At 36.4% G+C, this 18,021-nt stretch overlaps 1 protein-coding gene across 1 annotated transcript; it reads right to left on the bottom strand.

Moving 5' to 3' along the window:
- Positions 1 to 540: 540 nt before the first annotated feature.
- On the bottom strand, positions 541 to 17,269 carry LOC132627249 (putative transcription elongation factor SPT5 homolog 1). The gene is made up of 22 exons (XM_060342496.1): positions 16,822 to 17,269; positions 11,353 to 11,591; positions 10,871 to 11,017; positions 10,563 to 10,724; positions 10,399 to 10,482; positions 10,030 to 10,100; positions 9,581 to 9,941; positions 9,323 to 9,475; positions 9,140 to 9,237; positions 8,992 to 9,040; positions 8,770 to 8,922; positions 8,530 to 8,673; positions 8,301 to 8,397; positions 7,956 to 8,114; positions 7,643 to 7,691; positions 7,477 to 7,571; positions 7,313 to 7,382; positions 6,785 to 6,839; positions 6,586 to 6,703; positions 6,339 to 6,482; positions 2,570 to 2,670; positions 541 to 1,025 (listed from the first exon to the last, which is right to left on the bottom strand). Exons 1-22 carry the CDS (start codon positions 17,147 to 17,149, stop codon positions 780 to 782), a joined length of 3,123 nt encoding a protein of 1,040 aa, XP_060198479.1. The 5' UTR covers positions 17,150 to 17,269; the 3' UTR covers positions 541 to 779.
- Positions 17,270 to 18,021: the final 752 nt, after the last annotated feature.

Here is an 18,021-nt window from a genome sequence, read left to right as displayed (position 1 = left end):
GTTCATCCCGTTTCCAAGTTTATATGCGACACCATAGCCATCTAACTGTGGACTATGATGAAAATACAACTTTAGGTGAGTTTTACCTCACTAGTTCTTAGGCTCTACTCAGATTGAAAAACTTCTGTAATTGTAGAATATAGAAACTTATACTAATAACATGTCAAAATAATGGTACATTTAGCTCACCACATGAATTATTTATTCTACCAACTCTCGTCACTTTATCTGTTACACGACATGCAAACATCAGGCAAGAAGATCCAGTCAATAATTTAGTAGTACCTGTCAATCAAAAGACTTTTCCGCATACTATAGCTTAAGGTAAACGGGAACTACAACCTATGAAGTATCATAACAGTTAGAACCCTTTCCTCATATTGTTCAGTGATCACCCTCTATTATTTTTTTATACAATCATACAACTGCCAGAGTAGCAATAATTAAATAAAATTCTACAGAGGCGTTCCATTAGAACCCAGATAAAGAACACATCAGATAAGATATGAACGACGGCCTCCTACATTTTACACTTAACTATAACAAAAAACACGGGGTGCTTTCTATAACGTCCTTTAAAACCCTTTTTTTCTGTTTTTTTGAAAATTCATTTACATAGTCCTTTCAGAGCAAAGTAAACAAAAGGACCAGAAACCGAAAGGAAAGATTACACACAAAGATTGAGCCTTGAACTCATGATGAGCATAACCTGAAATATAATACAAATGCAAACTATCTCTATTGATCACAACATGCTCACTAACTAGAATTGCTAGTCACTATGCATGCGCTAACTTCGCCAAAAGTACCATGTCTAATATCTTAACATCAAGGGTGTCATCAACCTTTACAATCCCATCAGTGCCATCAACACCAATAAGCTTACCGGTTGCACCACGTTGCGGACCACCCATGATCTTGATTTTATCCGACTTCTTTGGTACAACTATCTCAATCTCAGTTGGATGCGCAATGATCGTGTCACCATTGCCGCTTGATCCAAGTCCAACACTGCAGGAACCATCCTGCTCCAGAAGAAAGTTAAAGAACGTTGGGTTAATTTTCCGAGGAAAAATGACAAACCATTCCCCCTTGAAAAGGAGGTTTTAACCAAGGTTCTCAGAAATCTCTGATCAAATTATCCAGCTTTTCAGAAATATGTATAACAGGTGCACAAGCATGTTGGTGTGCTATCACGTGTGGAACCATTAGCATCAGTGTAATCAAAAGCAAAAAGCGAAAAAAAGCTATAAGGCCTTTTGGGGCTTTAAGCGCAAAGCGCAAACAAAGCGGCTTTAATGAAAAAAGGTGCAAATGGAGAAAAACATATAAATATGTATGTGTAGTCCAATATCTATAAGTAATTATAACAAATATATGGACAAAGAAATTGAAAAAATATAACGATAAAGTGAAATATCAATTATTTAGTCTCATCTTCAGAATTATGCTCATTGACAAGGGAAAGTATGCCTTAGAGCCTTGACGACGACACTGAAGCGCCAATAAAGCGAGGCAAGGCGCTCAAGATGTTGCTTCAGGGAGCACGCCTTTGACAACACTAATTAGCACTGTTTCACTTTATTGGCTAGAAAATATATTACTGATATCGGAAGAAAATATTAAAGAGAGAGAGAGAGATAGAGAACATCGCATCGAAGTTAAAGAGTGAAAAGTTTAAATGCTTGAAAGTTGTGAAAATTGTATATGTTAGAAAGATATCAATCATTCTGAAATGTCCCAGCATGGAGCGTGTCACGCAAATTGGAACGGGTGGGGTAAATATTACTCCCTCCGGATCAAAAAGAGTGTCCACTTAGCCTTTTTTTCTTGGGTAAAAAAAAGTGTCCACTTATCAAATCAAGAAAGAATTAACCTTATTTTTTCAAATGTGCCCCTATTAAGGGTTATGTGATCAAATCCCAATACATATTTAATTAGGGGGCAATTTAGTCAAATTACCTATTTTTGTCTAGGAGTTAGTATTTTCTTAAGGGGTGTGCAAATGGCTAAGTGGCCACTCTTTTTGATCCGGAGGGAGTATTATTTTTTTAAAACATGAATAGAATTACAAATTTCAAGATCTAATCCAGCAATATTAGAGGAAAAAAATTATTCTCCTAAACATAAAAATTAAATGAACCAGAAATCCAAAAGTACGACAAAAACACAATATAAATTCATAAGCTCGTCATTTTCACTACCATTGCCTAGAGGTTACCATGAACAAAAATTTAATAATCACTTTCAAAATTAATATTTACATGTGCAACGCATTAAGAGCCTGTTTGGAATGGCTTAATTTAGTGCTTTTACGCACTTTTATAGTGTTTGGGTAAGGTAAAAACGGGCTTTTCAGCACTTGTTTTTAAGCCAAAATAACAAAAATAAGTCAAAAGCCATAAGTCGAAAGCGACAAGCCTATCCAAACAGGCTCTAAGAGGTTTCTATGTACTTCCCCAAAAAAGCACCCTCTAAATGTTAAATTCATATTTATCACATGCACACCCAGGCCATAGTAAGCAGATTCCGTCTAAAGGGAAGACAAATCAGTGCAGAATTTACATACCGCTAGCACCTCATGGACAACTCCAATGACAATATCGTCATTGGACTTCCGTACATTGACCAAGATATCAGGCAAGAGCCAAGGACCTTCCGTATCCCCACCTGCAATTACAGAGTTGTCAACTATTACTGAAAGTGGCAAACAGCATACCTAGCACTTTTCTAGTCTCTAGATTAAATAATAAGATGAATTTGCAATAATGAACAGCATTAAAGGTCATTTTCCTCTATGCCTAAATCATCAAGTAGTAAATACGCACTGTTCGGACTTCTTTGCATTCCCCACATTGTGACTTTGACTAATATTAGAGTGACATTAATAATCAACAAAAACCACTGAGAATGTGCAAAAATTGAACACATTGAGCTAAATGACAAAATTTAAATCTAATACTAAAAATCTACAAATCTATATATATTTAAAAGCACGTGCCATTGGCGGAATGTCGTTCGACTTTTCTACCCATTAAAAATAGATTTTATGTTGAGCAAATTATCATTTAATTAATTTCCTAATATTTAGGACTTCGAAAACACTAAAAATTTCTTATTAATTTAAACTAGGTGGGAAGTCCTAAATATTAAAAAACTAATTCAATGACAAATTTATCTAATTCTTTATTGAATGCAACTAAAAGTTTGTCATTTTTACTCAAGTATTTTCTGACCTTTGAGCAATTTATGGAAAAGTTATGGTACACATTAGGAGGAATATAGTGATGATACTTCTTCTTTTCAAGTTCTGTTCAGATGCCTAACCTTTTAAACAAAATAATTGAACGAGGCGTCTATCTCCTTATACGAGAAGTGCAGTGGGAAAGTTTGCTTCTTTTCAAAATTTTGTCCATTTTTTATTCCATTAGAGTTGATTAATAATCATTTTAGATTAAATATTAATAAATATCTATACAGTTATAAACAATAAATATATCAACATAGTACATTACATGTTGGAATAATAATAATTGCCTTTAATATTGGATATTGCAGTTGATCTTTTAAATTTTGAAGGAGCTAATATCTTGAACTTTAAATTCATCTATGAATTTGTTTTACTCCTATATTTTATGATGTTTCTCAAATACTGGATATTGCAGTTAATCTTTTAAATTTGAAGGAGCTAATATCTGGAACTTTAAATTCATCTATGAATCTGTCTCCCCTAAATTTTATGACGTTTCTTAAATTCTTTGACCTTTTTCAATTAAATAAATAAAGATGTCATTTCATTGTACGTGCATATATATGGGGTTTTATTGAAACAGTTAACATATGCATATATATGATATTGCTTCTTTCAAGTTTTTCCTAGGTATTTTATTCTTTTTAACTAATAATAAGGAGCTTTATTTTTGAAGGGGAATGTGGTGAGTTTATTGCTTCTTCCCAAGTTCGTGTCTATTTCATTTTCTATATTTAGTTAGTCTTGGACTATATCGCTTCTTTCCAAGTTCGTGTCTATTTCATTTTCTATATTTTGTTAGTCTTAGACTAGGTAATATTAGCAACAAATTTGTTAGTTAATTGTAAACAACAAATATATGATATTTACCCCGATTAGTTTTATGGAGTAATCCTAAAGTCCTATGCAACTAAATTTGAGTCTTCTATTCCTAATCATGCAAAAGCTAATAAGAATTATACTTGAGTTGGAAAAGCATATATCTAAAAAGACTCTTTTTTTGAATAAGATATATCTAAAAAGACTTCCACGCGCAAAGTTTCCCTTAATCTAAGCATCTCATCATTAACGGCATTCTTCAACTATTTCTACAGCTAGAAATTTTGTTTTGCTTTTCTTTCGTGGAGTTGAATCTCCGGGAGTTCTATGAACTGATCCATGAAACATCTTTTGTGGTTTAAGATAGAAAAAGTAAATAAAAACAATTTTGTTTTATTTCACTTCGCGCATCTTTTTCAAACCTTCTGACTTTTTCTTCTTTAAATAAGTTCGTGTATTACTTTGTTTTTTCCGGTCAAGTTTGTGTATTCCTTTTTTTTTTTTTTTTTTGAATAAGGTAGCATCAAGTTTGTGTATGACTTAATTAGCTGACAACAATTATCTCTAAGAAGCCATGCTAGAAAAAGTATTTCAAGGAAAGGGAATCTTAAATAGTGATGGTAAATAAGTTTAAACCATTATTTTAGACCTGAGAGTTTTTTTTTTTTGGTATGACATGTCCTCAGTCCGCATTCCTTCTTATGAAGCTTCTTCTAAAGCTAATACTTGAAAACATACTTTTGGTAAGTTTATTTCATCAAATTTAATTTGTGACTCGAGAAAAAAAAATTATACTTATTGAGGGTACACGCACAACACGCGTGCCCTATATTGGATAAAAATGGTCATTTACTTACCTTCCTAATATTTAGGACTTATAAATCAACTAAAATTTTGGTTATTGAATATTTCCTTTTTAAGATTATGCAGATTTAAAATCAGTTAAAATTTTACCTTATATAAATCATTTCATTATTTAAACTGTACAGACATGGATCTTAGGGTGAGGATTATCCAAGTCCATATAAGGAGACCAGGTACCATCCCTTATCCGATGTGGGACTCTTAACAAATTGATGTTGGTCTGGCTCTAACACCATGTAACGAAATGGATCTTGGCCTAACTCAACCCTAAAACCTAGCTCATACGGTGAGGATTGTCCAAGACCGTATAAGGAGACCAATCGCCCACCCCATATCCAATGTGGGACTCTTAACATAAACTATGTAACCTAGTTATAATACTTGCTATGTTGCCTTTCCTAATATTTATTCCTATGTTGCGTATTCAAACAGGAAATACACATACAATGTGATATATTAGGACTGACTTCATAATTCAAATTAGTTATACTAGATAAATTAATTCCCATCTGAACAATGAAAAATTAATATAATTCCTTCCATGTTACTTTCAGACGCATCTGTATATATGAACTATACATATTTTCATATTATAATTGAGCTCATTCCTACCAAGAATATGCTCTTCATCGATTTTTTGTAAAATCTTTGAAAATTATTCCTAAAATTAATACACTCCTTTGATATTCAAGGATATTTAGGTTCTCACATTCTGCATCTTTTTTTTTGATAATAAAAATCACAATTCTGCATCTTTTGCCCTATAAAAATATAAGATTTTTAAATCTCTTTTTAAATGTAACTATTGTTACGATCCACTTTTAAACTTGTGTATAAAAGTGTACTAATATTACTTAAAAATCAAAAACACAAAAGAGGATCCACATTTGTAGGGAGAAAACTTAGAACTTTGATATGTGAAGAAAGAAAACTTGGAAGGGAAATTCAATAGTAAAAGAAAAAAGATGCTAAAAAAAGATAATTTTGGTCAAAAGGCCAGAAATTTAAATATGAAGATATCTATTCTTTACAGTTTGGTTGAAACATGTGACAAGCTCAAATATAAACCAAAATACAATTAATAAAAGGGTATGTATGGGAAGCCCGGGACAAAAGTCATAACTACAAACTATAACATTGAATTAAAATGCATGAACATGAATTACAAAGCCAAACTAGTTCATCAATTTGCAAAGTGGAAACAAGATCATCTGATCTCAATAAAATGTTTTTCTTTCCCTTGAATGCAAGAGATTATGGGTAAAATATCTAAAATCTGCAGTGATCACAAGTTTACCAGCTCAATAGAGTAAAATGTTTCTCATTTGAACTTTTCAGTAACATTTATTAGAGTGATTTGTCATCCAAAAGACACGCAAACTATTGTGTGAAACAGGGGACGCACCTCCTATAGGTGACATCATATCCAGCCCACCACTTCCAGGAGTCATTGGCTGCCCACCAGGAGTACCAGGTATATATGCTGAACTCGGTGTCATTGGTGGTTGTCCACCAGGAGTTGATGGCAAGTAAGGACTTGGAGCATTAGCTGCATGGAACAAAGAAAAATGGCATTATATTCTCCATACAAGAAGCTGGAGAAGAAAATGTAACTCTATGTTTTCACTCCTGTAAATGGAACTTTGGTTTACCATATGCAGAACCATTGTCTCTTGGGGTCCCGGCATCACTGTAATTACCACTAGGAGTGTTGGTCCAACCAGAACCAGGAGTAGGTGCTTCATACACCCTTGAACGAGGACTAGATGGCTGAAAATGAAGAAAGCGGGATAATCACATTAAAAGAGAAAACTCCATTTTATACAGAAATAAAGTGGAAAACGTGCACACCTGATACTGCGGACTTGACCCCCAGGAAGCAGGGTTTCCATCTTCCCAATTGTCCCTGGCAGTTTGCCATTGCATTGCAACCATTTAATATAAAAAAAATGGAATTGCAACTCACCAAATCTATGGGAGTAAAAGGAACAAACTAAAATAGCAAGATTAATCTAAAGTGAGAGCATGCCACTTAAAGTGTCATCACGAACACAAATGAAAACCAAAATTCAGCACTCACTGTATCTAGCAAATGCACAAAGGCTTTCAAAAGTTCAAGATCACAATTTTTAAACTTTCAGCCATACAAAGAGGAGAAATTCACACGTCAATAGTACAAGCATAGAACCATATTTCCTTAATCTAAACAATAAAAGACAAGTATTTCATGTTTCAAGTAAAGACACAGGTCTTTCCAATTTCTTCAAACCTTTGATTAATTAGTTTCAGGTCAACTAAGAACTAGGCAGATTACATGGCCTTCACTCTATTTTCAAAAACTTAGGCCATTTGGCTCATTTTCTCTAGGATACAACATACCTAGGTGGACTCATTGGATTCCATGCTCTGTCACGCATTGGCGTCCTCATGCCATCATGGATAGGTGTTGCTATAGAGGAAGATGACGAAAAGAGCTAAAGTCAAACAGCTGGGGAAAAAAGTGAATGAAAACACTATTGGAAGAGGGCAGCAGAAAAATGGACCTCCAGGATCTCTCATAGGTGTCATAAATGGGTGGAGTGGAGTCCTTGAAGGATGTGATGGTGTTTCACTTCCCAAACCATATCTAGATGGTTCCCTACAAACAGAAAAAAATTGTTAGACAATGAACACTCACTAACCCAAAGTTTAGAACCGAAATATACTCACCTGAATGGCGTTAACACGTTAACATTATCCGAAATATGGTTGCGATCAACTGCAGGAAACATTGACATCAGCCATGAATGTAAGCAATCAAAAGTATGATAAACAGAAACTTCAAAACAGAAATACTGCCTAAATTTGGATGACTGTCCAAAAGGTGGATTCAACAAAGCCTCCATCAACGAAGATTGCAGAAGAGGGCCCTTATCAGTTAACAAATCACTATTGGTCCCCACAACCCACCCCACACACACACACACACAAAATAAAAAAATAAAAAAATGAGGGTCATTCCTGACATTGAAGAACCACTTGCCTGTAACAACTTTCATCTGGGCTTCCAGTTCAACTCGGACTGAAGTTCCTTTGATATCTACAACACGGCCTTTACAACCTTTGAATGGGCCAAGGCGAATTTTCACATCAGCTCCAATTAAAGCGTCCTGCCCTCTTCCACCTCTATGTCTTCCTCCATCTAGAGCACACCAAGCATAAAAGTTAAGAGACTAATGATTAAATGAAGAACAGCAAAATAAAGATAGAAAATGTGATAAATGGCATTTATTAATAAACATCAGATGATCAGGACTCCACAGGTGAATAAATTTGTATTAAAAGAAAACTAACATCATCAAGATATCACCATTATAAGGAAACTTACGACTCATAGGTGGGCCACCTCTAGATGATCTCATTGGAGATTGAGGAGCACGTGGTGGAGCTCTCATATGCGCAAATCTTGATGACAAGGGGTTACCCTAGAGGAATTCCAATATAAGAACAATATTGAGCCAGCAAGACAATAATTAAGATGGAATTGCAAAAGTAATTAAGATGGAATTGCAAAAGCAAGAGCGAGCTCAAACTTCCAGGAGAAATACTAGACATACATTTCTATCACCATTTGCCCGTGAACCACCAACCAACACACAAGCTTGGGTTTTGGCACAAATAAAACCAGCATGCTCAAGATGATGACGGTCATAAATAAAGAGAACTCCTCTGAAGATGTGTTCTACAGGACCTTGTTTTCCCTATATGTGTCAAGAATAGTTATAACAACAATATACCAAATGTATGAACAATGTCAGTACTCAGTAACAAGGAAGTCTAGAAAAGCCAATACTCACTTTGCAAGGACCTTCAAGAACTTTTACCACGTCTTTCACCGCTAAGGGGTTCTTAAACCTATCTTGGGCATTCCATTTCCTGTCAACTTTTGATTTGATCTCTCTAAGTCTAACAAGTGCTACCTCAGGTCTATCAGGCACACCCTTAAGAACCTATAACATTAGTCAAATGTGAGCAACACAATTAACAGAATAATTTCAACCTCAAACTACAGTGCTCACCTGGAAGGCTTCACTTTCTACACGTATAATCACACCAAAACTCCTATTGCTGCACAAAATGTAATCAATTAAGAAATTTCGCTGTTGGTTCGAAAATGACTAAACTGTTTCACGTCCCCTTTACTCTCATAAGAAGCTAAATGCTTACTCTAGTATTACAAGGTCATGGAGCTCATATTCCCCAATACGAGTGAGACCAGATGTTACTTCAGAACTCTCAACAACATTATCAGCAAATACACGGAGCTGCAGTATCAGAAAAAATAAGTAGGGTCACCATTGTTCTAAAGAGACTTCAGATTAGAGGCCTCAAATTACCATGTCAACTTACAAGTTCCTTAGTAGTATCTGATACCAAGTTAACCACATGCCCTTGAACAGAAACAACCATGCCGGTTGCACCTTCAGATGAACCCGATACTACTTTCACGTGATTTCCAGGATCAAAGTACTTGCACAGCTCTTTGTCACTAAAAGCCAAAGTCTGCTACCACAGTCAGGGAAACTTGTTAATAAAAAAATACAGTACTCACTCCTCCTGAGGCACTTGATGCATGAACAATACGTATTTAAAGGAGGGGAATACTACCAAAGGAAGGTCTTTCTGATTTGGTCTGATATGAACAGTATCTTCTTCGACTTTCTCAACATGGCCTTTCAAGTTCCTGAGATCCCCCTTCACCACAATAACTCGGTCACCCTTCATAAAATGACCTTTTTTCCTATTTGCAAACAAAGTAGATAGACTAGCCATATCGCCATCCCCACCCTCACCAGGTTGGCGAAATTTCTCAAGTTCATCAAAAGTTGGCTGTATGTTCAGGGTTCTGATTGATTTCATTGACACTGTCTTATATAGGAAACCATCTTTGAACATCATACCTCCAATATTCTCAAAATAGTCACCTGACATCGGGTCTCGCCTACGTTCCACACGTAGATTCATCTCTCTGCAAACAATGAGAAACAGATTTAACAATTCTATATAGACCATTATTTGTGCTCTTATTGCAACTAGAGACACCAAGGAACAATTACCTGGCTTCATCAATATTCATGAAGCGTGGCGGAGGAATAAATGCCTTTTTCTTTGGAGCTTCCCTCCCTTCCTACAAAAGCAGTGTCAACAATGCAAGCAGGAATGTCAACTGTTTCTTACAACAACAAACAATTATTTTGGATAGGTGAGAACAAATTTTAGTAATTGCCAAGAAACAGCTCTATATAATGCTGTCAATCTACAAAGGTGTATATAAGTCAGCCAGATCCCACCAATCCCGGTAATGAGATAAGGAATCCAAAAAGTTCTTACAAAATTAACATTTATGATTTAACACTCATGTATTTCAAGAATGCAGAACGACTCTAATAAGAGTCAAAATACAATGATTAACCAAATAAACATACCAACTTGTTTGCAAGAGCCTGTAAATCAATCCTTGGAATTAATTTTACGACGACTCTCTGTCTCACATTATCGACATCCACAACCTAAATAGCAGAAAGATCAAATATCAGAAGAGAACATCAAATTTACTCATCGCAACATAAAATGCAGAATACTTGACAACCTTCGCAAGGTCTCCCTTGTAAGTCCCCATCTTCATTCGGACCCAAGTATCCCTAGCAAGATCAACCGCTTTGCTTTCAACTGAAAGGACATCAGTCATCTCTTTTATGGGAACCAGCATTATTTTAGCGGAGGCATATATATTGCGCATACCCTTGCATGCCTGTAGCATATAGGCAGCATACATATAATCAGGTTATTGGAAGATTACTAGATAGACACATTATTTTAACGAGTGACTTATTTTAACGAGTGACATTATGCTTAATATGAGTCAAAACAGAGCATAATGTATCATCCATAACATACCTCCCTCACGTGGGCTTCTTTGTCCGCTTCTATGTATATATAGTTCTTAAGATGATCAAGGGCTACAACTGATCGAATTTGCAATTCAGGTCCTCTATCAATTGCCTTTTGCATTAGGCAAACCGCGACCTCTCTCTCACGGCCAATCTACAGAACATGATGTAGCAATAAATCTCAAGATAAAATGTGAAGGTTATAAGAAAAATACATAGAAATGTGAATGCTTAAGCACACAAGGGAGTGTTCCAGCCCAGTGACCAATGACGTGGGAGAAGAACCATGAGGTCTCAGGTTCAAATCCTTGCGGAGCCTAAAAACACTAGGTGATTTCTTCCTTCTACCTAAGCCTTGTTGGCAGAGTTACTCGGTACCCATGCTAGTGGGACCCGATGGAATAATGAGGCGCATAAGATGCCCCGGACACCACAGTAATAAAAAAATGATAAAATGCTGAACTTCATGGCAGAACGCCAACACCATACCGCACATTTCACCATCCAGAGCTTTGGATCCCTAACAGATGGCAAGAGAGCTTGCTGCTCAACATCTGTTGCTTCCTCATCATACTCTACATGAGGTGACCTCGCATATCTTTGCTGAATGCTTCTCGTAAGCGCCTCAAGGTCTTCTTCTTGGTCCTCATGTGGCAACAGTCGGTGACGATATTCACGTCTGGCGCCATCTTCATCAGGTATATCAGCTCCATTATCTACTATGAAATCTGCAAATAAAAATCTAACAATCAACACCAACAGATAAAAGACCATGCAGGGAGAAAGATACAAGAACATGAAAAGCTCAAAGTTATTACTCCCTCTGTCCCAATTTATGTGATACACTTTCCTTTTCAGTCTGTCCCAAAAAGAATGATACATATCTATATTTAGAAATAATTTAACTTAAAACTTCCTTTTTTACCCTTAATGAAATGATTTAAAGCCACACAACTATCTATGGCTTGTTTTACAACACAAGTTTCAACAGTCTTCTTTCTTTCTTAAACTCTGTGCGTAGTCGAACTATATCACATAATATGGGACTAAGGGAATAACATTTCTAAACTAAGTTTCCCTTAAACAGTGTTATCAAAAGCGAAAAGCGCAAAAATGCTCTAAGGTCCTTTGGGGCTTTAAGCGCAAATAAAGCATGGGCTTTAATGAAAAAAGGCGCAAATGGAGAAAAACTACAAATATATATGAGTGGTCCATGATTAATAATCATAAGCATGAAAACAAATATATGGACAAAGAAATTGAAAAAAAATTATGCTGAAGTGAAATATCATTTGTTTAGTTCACATCTTCAGGATTGCACTCATTGGCAAGGAAAAGTATGCCTTAGAGCCTTGATGATGCACTGAAGCGGCCATAAAGCGAGGCGAAGCGCTCAACATGATTTGTGCCTCGCTTCAGGGAGTAAGCGTGCCTTTGACAACAGCGCCCTTACATTTATTCTAGACAGAGACAAGCTCAGGTCACACCAGCTTTAAACTCTCAGACTGGAAAACAAATTCCAGCAAGCACAAAGTAGACTGCAAATAGACTGTACACAGTATCTCGAACTAAATTTCCCCAAATTTAATATCACATTCTACAACAGTTAACCCAGAAGGTATCTGTCAATTGTTGATAATTTCCTCTTTTTTTGGGGGGGAAGGGGAGCAAAAAGTTTCATTAAGAAGCATCAACAATATGGAGCAAAAAGTTGCAGGAAAGAGAGAGCGAGTTTGCTCATGTAAAAAAAAAAAAAAAAAGTCTAGTCTAACACCAAGGAGCAAACACATTCCAAAAAATAGTAACAACTAGTTACAGGAGACTGATTGAGCCAGCTAAATAAGTTGAAGTCAGCACTTTGCTTTTTAGAGCATAATTTGGAGTTGAGGTACCACCAAAATATCTACAATTCCTCTCATTCCAGCTGCATCATGAACACCAGCTCTCATAAGCTTTCTTGTTACTATTAGGCATGACCTAGGCTAGTCAAAAAATGGAGAAGAACATGCTGCTACTGTATAATTCAGGAATAGTGTCTAACACTTTCTAACTCTATCTGGCACATATAACATCTGTTCGATGTCTGGCTGCTCCTCCTGCTAAGGTTGTTTTGATGTAAGGCTGATCTCATATAATATTACCTAGCTAAAGCAAATCACTCTAGTGGGTAGTTTTGTACTCCAGATGAGTTTCCAAGGCCATTTGTCAATCTACTCCTTGTTGGAGCAGAGTTGTAGATAGCCTCTCTTCACAATGAATGTACCATCTTTTGTCCCCCAATAGTAACTTATCCTCCACCTGAGAGTTTGAAGCAAACACCTAATAGTTTAGCAAGCAATTCCATTAGCTCATTCATCGTCCAGTCCTGAATGTTCCTCCTAAGTCGTAGGTCGCTATTGTTGTCCTGCCAATTCTGTTCCACATTAGCCTCATGGTTGCTTGCCAGCGCATATAAATTAAGAAACTCCTTTTTCAATGCCACTTTCATCTTTCCAGATTGATATGTGTGATCCATCTATTACCTAACTTGAATGTTGAATTGAACGGGAACTCCTCTAACAGTTTAGAGATAGGCCTCCAAGGACCTGTGTCATGATTAGCATACTCTTGACGTGTAGTGCAAGGTCTTTTATTCCCAGTCAAATATCAAATGATTTCCTTTTAGCCAAGGGTGTTAAATATAACCGAGCCGTTTGGATAGATTGAAGGAAAACATAGGTCTGACAGAAGTTGAATTAAGAAAAGGCCAACATCCAAAGGAGATTAAAGACATAGCAAATTAAGAGGAGATATATTGGAGAAAGAAGCCAGGATGTTTGTGGCTAAAGTAGAGAGGTAGAAACACCCAATTTTTTTAAAAAGTTGGCCAATGGTAACAAAATGAATAATCATATTGAAGTCATAGTAGTGGACAGAACAATATTAGAGGATCCAGTGGAGATTAAAAATGAACTTTTGGGTTCTTATGAAAAGCTCAATTCAGGGACTGAAACTTGGCGACCTACAACCAATTTAGGACGAGCATAAGTGATGAAAAGCATATTTGGCTAAAAATATCATTTGCATGGGAGGCCATTGAAGTAGTAAAGCAATGCGCTAGTCACAAAGCTCCATTGCCGCATGGGTATACTAGATGGTTCTTTCAAAAGTGTCGGAATTGCTTGAAGGAGGATATTATGGAGGCCTTAAATTTTCATGAGGAAGAGAAATTTGAGAAGAGCTTTAATGTCACCGTTGTAATAGTTCTTATTCCTAAAAAGAGTGCTGCTAGAGAATTGAGAAATTATAAACCTATTCGTCTAATTGGTAGTTTCTATAATATTGTGGCAAAAATTCTCACTAAGAGGTTGAAGGGGTGATGCCTAAACTAGCGTCCAGCTATGTTTCTTGGACTCTTCAAAATGTCAACAAGTGCATGTCAGATTCTCAAAAAAGTAGTGTATTTTTGGAGAATCCGACACGGATGCGGCATCCAAAGTGAAGAGTCCACGCAACTTAGGTGTCCAGTAGTCAAATAGCATTTTTGAAAAGAAGGCAAATCATGGATGCAGCTTTAACGGCTAATGACAGTCTCAACACTAGGCTGGGTGAGAAGATAACACGTATATTGTGCAAACTTGATATTGAGAAGGCATACAATCATGTGAATATGAATTCTTGTTGAAGGTTCTCATATATTTAGCCTTTGACAAGAAATGGATGAATTGGACTTGGCATTATATCACCACTTTCAGGTTTCGAGTCCTTGTACTTATAAATGGACCGCCACAGGGTTCCTCTGCTTCCCAACAAGGCCTTAGACAATGAGATCTCATTTCTCCTTTCTTATTCTTATTGGCAACAAAAGGACTTAGCAATATGATCAACTTTACAGTTCTTTTTTTTTCACCCCTCCCTAGGATCTCCCACCTTTTTGCTCCCTTGGTGACTCGAACCCACAACCTTAGGGATGGAGGTGGAAGGTGCTTACCATATGAGCAAACCCCTCTTGTCAACTTTACAGTTCTTGAACACTGGATTAGTGGTTTTAGAATGAAATGCAGACATGATAATGACCTCTCTATTTCATATCCTCACTATACCGCTGATCCTCTTATTTTTTGTGAATCAGAAGTGAACCAATCAAGATATTTAAGACTAATATATGTGCTTGAAGGGTTTTCAGGACTTCAAGTGAACTCGACCAAGAGCAGAATAACACAATTCAAGAGTTGCAGAATGTTGTTGCAATTTCAGGATGTCAAACAAAGTTTTCTTCCGACTAGTTACCTGGGATTGCTTGTGGGGGCAAAAGCAAAATCTGAATTTATTTGGCAAGGAGGAGAAGATAGATGTGAAATAGGATTGGCTAATTGGAAGAAACAATATCTTTCTTCGAGGGAAGATCAATAATAATGATATGTAATCCCCACATATACAATGTCCTTATTTTACATGCCATCCGAAGTAGCTAAGAAAATAGACAAGCTAAAAAGGGGGGTTTTATGGCAAGGCAATAAAGAAAACAAAGGTATTAATCTAGTGACACGTAGCATTGTCATTGCAACAAAGGAGCAAGGAGGTTGCTTTAAGAACTTAAGGATATAAAACAGATGCCTTTAGTGAAGTGGCTTTGGAGATTCAGTACAAAGCTAATGCTTGTGAAGGAGAGCAATAGCAAAGATTTCGGGTTTTTTAATGCATCGTGCACCAACTGAGGTCCCTCTCCACAAGGAATTAGTATTTGGGGGAACACGTGCTCCTTTATCGCCTGCTTTCTCGCAGCATATTGACTTCAAGATAGGTAATGGAAGGAATATTTCTTTTTCACAGGATAAATAGTTGGGATAGCTTGTCCTTAGAGAATAATATTAAGATTGGTACTTCACAAAGAATTCAAGAGGCACAACGTTGGGCAGGCAACAGTTGGAATATAAAATTCAGAAGAAACATAAATGAATGGAGCTGAATTTGTCAGTATACTGCCTACATTTGTAAGCCTAACCACTAATGAAGATCATTTGATATGGAGAGGCCACAACAAAGGAATTTATATTGTCAAGACGAGTTTCAACATATTCATAAACGAGGCAAATGATGTTCTTTTTGGTCCCTGGAGACAAATCTAGGAGTCAAGAGGCTCCTACAAAAGTCAGTCGTTTCAACTGGTTAGTGTCTAAAAAGGCTTCTTTTACTCGATATAGTTTACAACGAAGGGATTCCAAATAGTTAACAAGTGTTACGTGTGTAAAGAGGAGGCAGAAACTATTAACCATCTAGTGTTATTCCCGATCCTACTTCATCTGTTTATCCACAAAATCCAAACCACCAAACAATATCTTCAATACATTCTTATGTTTTCTTCATCATTCTTCGATGCAGGCAAGTAAACAACAAATTGAACTAATAACACAAATCAAAAACAAAGAGAAAACCGACAGATAGTAACGGATCCTAATCCTACTTCATCCGCTAATCCCCAAATTCCAACAACAAAAAAACATTATTTTTAACACATTTTTATTCTTCATTCTTCGATGCAGGCAAGTAAACAAATGGATAAAATAAGCCAATCCAAACAGGCTCCAAGGCTCTCCACATATTCCTGATCCAACAAATTCCAACAAAAAAAACAATATTTCCAGTACATTTTTATGATGAATTCTCCATTAGTAAACAAATTTCTCAGATAAAATAAATTAACAACTTCAAACATATGTTCAAACAGAAACAGATAGTAAGTCTAACCTTCTTCGCCTATATGTTCTCTATAATAGCATTTCGCTACAGCAGCCAAAAAAAATATCGGAACAAACTACGCTGTTATAAAGATGCTTGACTGCAGTTTCAATCTTTTTTTTTTTTTTTGTGATTTCTTCATTCTTCGATGCAGGAAAGTAAACAACAAATATCGCTAATAAAACAAATCATTAACAAAAAACGAATACAAAACATCAGAGGTAATAAGTAAGTGTATACCGTCTTCGCCTTCTTCTTCTTCTTCATCCTCATCACTATCAACAGCAGCTTCTAAATCAAAGAATTCCGAACCTGTCCTCCTTTTAGGTCTTCTCCTATTTCCTCCACCACCATAATCCTCATCATCATCGTCGTCTTCATCATCCTCATCTTCATCTTCCTCCGCCACGTCATCAATGAAATCTGATCTCCGCCGTTTCCTTCCAGCAGCCTTTCCTCCAACATCTTCTTCTTCTTCTAATAACTCTTCCTCTACCTCGTCTTCGTACACGTCATCTTCATCATCCTCTGGTTCGTCGTCGTCGTCGTAGTCACGTCTACGTGGCATAGCTTCGAATTTGGGAGAGTTTTGTGGACTTGTGATTGGGAATTCTGTGTATAGGTAGAAATCGAAACCCTAGGGTGAGAGAAGAAGAGATTTGGAAAATGGTAGAATGGCGGTGATCAGACAGAGACAAATGACTTTTGGGCCTTTAGGTGTATTGGGCTCTTTAGTGTTTTCATAATTTGGGCTCTATGTTTTGCTCATAGTTATCGGGTCATTTGCACTTTTATGTGCTGGTCTTTCATTTTTGTCCTTTTAACATGGAACTTATGTCTATAGGTGTATAAGTAACGCATCATAATATCCACAAGTTATACTAACGCTCTTAGAGAACTTATAGGCATAAGTTCAGACAAAAATTAAAGACCAGTCCATTTGAAGGATGAAGCGTGCAATTACTTGTCCGGATAACTGATTTTGGGAGAATCATTTAAGTTATAGCCGAGTTTGCAACTTTGTGTCAATTTAGAAATTTTTTTTAAGCATACTGGACTAAAGTTACAAAAACTTGTCCATGTAAGAGGAGAAAATTTGGGAGCGTCATGAAGGGAAATGGTGAGCGGCTGTGAGAGAGGGACAAATAATTAGGTGTATTGGGCTGTGTCTTGCCATTTTCATACTAATTGGGCTCTATGTTGTTGATAGGGACCATTATTTAAGTTATAGTCGAGGTTTACAAATAGGAAACTTATATAAACAGCTATAGTTTCTAGGCTTCTAACCAACTGTAGCTACTGCTTTTGTAATTACAATTCGTCGATATAGTTTACATGTTTCTCATGTATTGGAGGGTATTCAAATACACAAATCCAAATACAGTCGGCCAAATATATATGTATATAGGTCAGTCAAACAACTCATGCAATCAAATATTC

Source organism: Lycium barbarum, chromosome 2 (genome assembly GCF_019175385.1).
Source record: "Lycium barbarum isolate Lr01 chromosome 2, ASM1917538v2, whole genome shotgun sequence".
Taxonomy (NCBI): Eukaryota; Viridiplantae; Streptophyta; class Magnoliopsida; order Solanales; family Solanaceae; genus Lycium; species Lycium barbarum.
The sequence above is the reverse complement of the archived record's forward strand: the minus strand, read 5'-3'. Positions and strand labels throughout refer to the sequence as shown.